We start from the raw sequence: 1,151 nt of genomic DNA on the forward strand, positions 1-1,151 counted from the left end.
ATAGAAGGTTGAAGTCCAGCCTTTATCCAGCTCTGTCCATCTGAGACCCTGCCTGGCCCCATCGTCTTCTTTACCAGCCCACCCCCTTCACACCTTAGGGCTCTGTGACCTCTGTCCCAGCCTGGAGAAACAGCTGCTAGTGTTCCCAGGACACAAGTGCGGGAGCCTCCAACTTGTGGTGAGCTGTCCCGTGGGCAGGGATGGGTAGGTGGACCGGCTCTCCCTGTGGACTCTTGGCCACTGACCTCCTTACTACCTGCTCTAAGCCTGAACTGCTCCTTCTACCATAGGACCTGGCAAGCACAAAGCCTGGCACTTCCTCTGCTCCGTTTACCATCAATGCACATCAGAGCGACGTGGCGTGTGTGTCTCTGAACCAGCCAGGCACAGTAGTGGCCTCGGCCTCTCAGAAGGGCACACTTATTCGCCTTTTTGACACACAGTCCAAGGAGAAACTGGTGGAACTGCGTCGAGGGACCGACCCTGCCACCCTCTACTGGTAAGCACAGGGCATGGGTGGTGGGCTCTTGACCCCACGCCCAGCATGACATGTGGGCATCACTGCTGGTCTGTCTTTCAGCATCAACTTTAGCCATGATTCCTCCTTCCTGTGTGCATCCAGTGATAAGGGCACAGTCCATATCTTTGCTCTCAAGGATACCCGCCTGAACCGACGTTCTGCGTGAGTACCTCCTGCCCTACCCTGCCTTACCCCCATCATCCCCCTGCACATATACCACACCTGAGCTTAGCCAGTATTGCCTGCAGGCTGGCTCGCGTGGGCAAGGTGGGGCCTATGATTGGGCAGTATGTGGACTCTCAGTGGAGCCTGGCAAGCTTCACCGTGCCTGCTGAGTCAGCCTGCATCTGTGCTTTTGGTCGAAATACTTCCAAGAATGTCAACTCTGTCATTGGTGAGTAGGAATAGCCCTTGATTGGGGGTACTGCATGGGCGGAGGCCTGCAAATTGGACCTGAAAGAATTTTAGGTCATGGGAGGCCTGAGGGAGCAAAAATGGATGGGTCACTTCCATCATCAGTGAAGTGAAGTGAAGTCGCTCAGTCGTGTCCGACTCTTGGCGACGCCATGGACTGTAGCCTGCCAGGCTCCTCTGTCCGTGGGATTTTCCAGGCAAGAATACTGAAGTGGGT

The 1,151-nt window shown here is 55.5% G+C and overlaps 1 protein-coding gene across 1 annotated transcript in view; it reads left to right on the forward strand.

Annotated features, from left to right (window-relative positions):
• The window catches only part of WDR45 (WD repeat domain 45), a gene marked incomplete at its 5' end in the record, with an annotated part of 2,506 nt that overhangs the window by 757 nt on the left and 598 nt on the right, over positions 1-1,151 (forward strand). Inside the window, 4 exons of the mRNA XM_010831537.1 lie at positions 99-178; positions 291-499; positions 581-682; positions 769-914. Coding sequence (XP_010829839.1) covers positions 99-178; positions 291-499; positions 581-682; positions 769-914 — 537 coding nt within the window. The remainder of the gene's footprint in view (positions 1-98; positions 179-290; positions 500-580; positions 683-768; positions 915-1,151) is intronic.

This window comes from Bison bison, unplaced genomic scaffold, assembly GCF_000754665.1.
Source record: "Bison bison bison isolate TAMUID 2011002044 unplaced genomic scaffold, Bison_UMD1.0 scf7180017859973, whole genome shotgun sequence".
Taxonomy (NCBI): domain Eukaryota; kingdom Metazoa; phylum Chordata; class Mammalia; order Artiodactyla; family Bovidae; genus Bison; species Bison bison.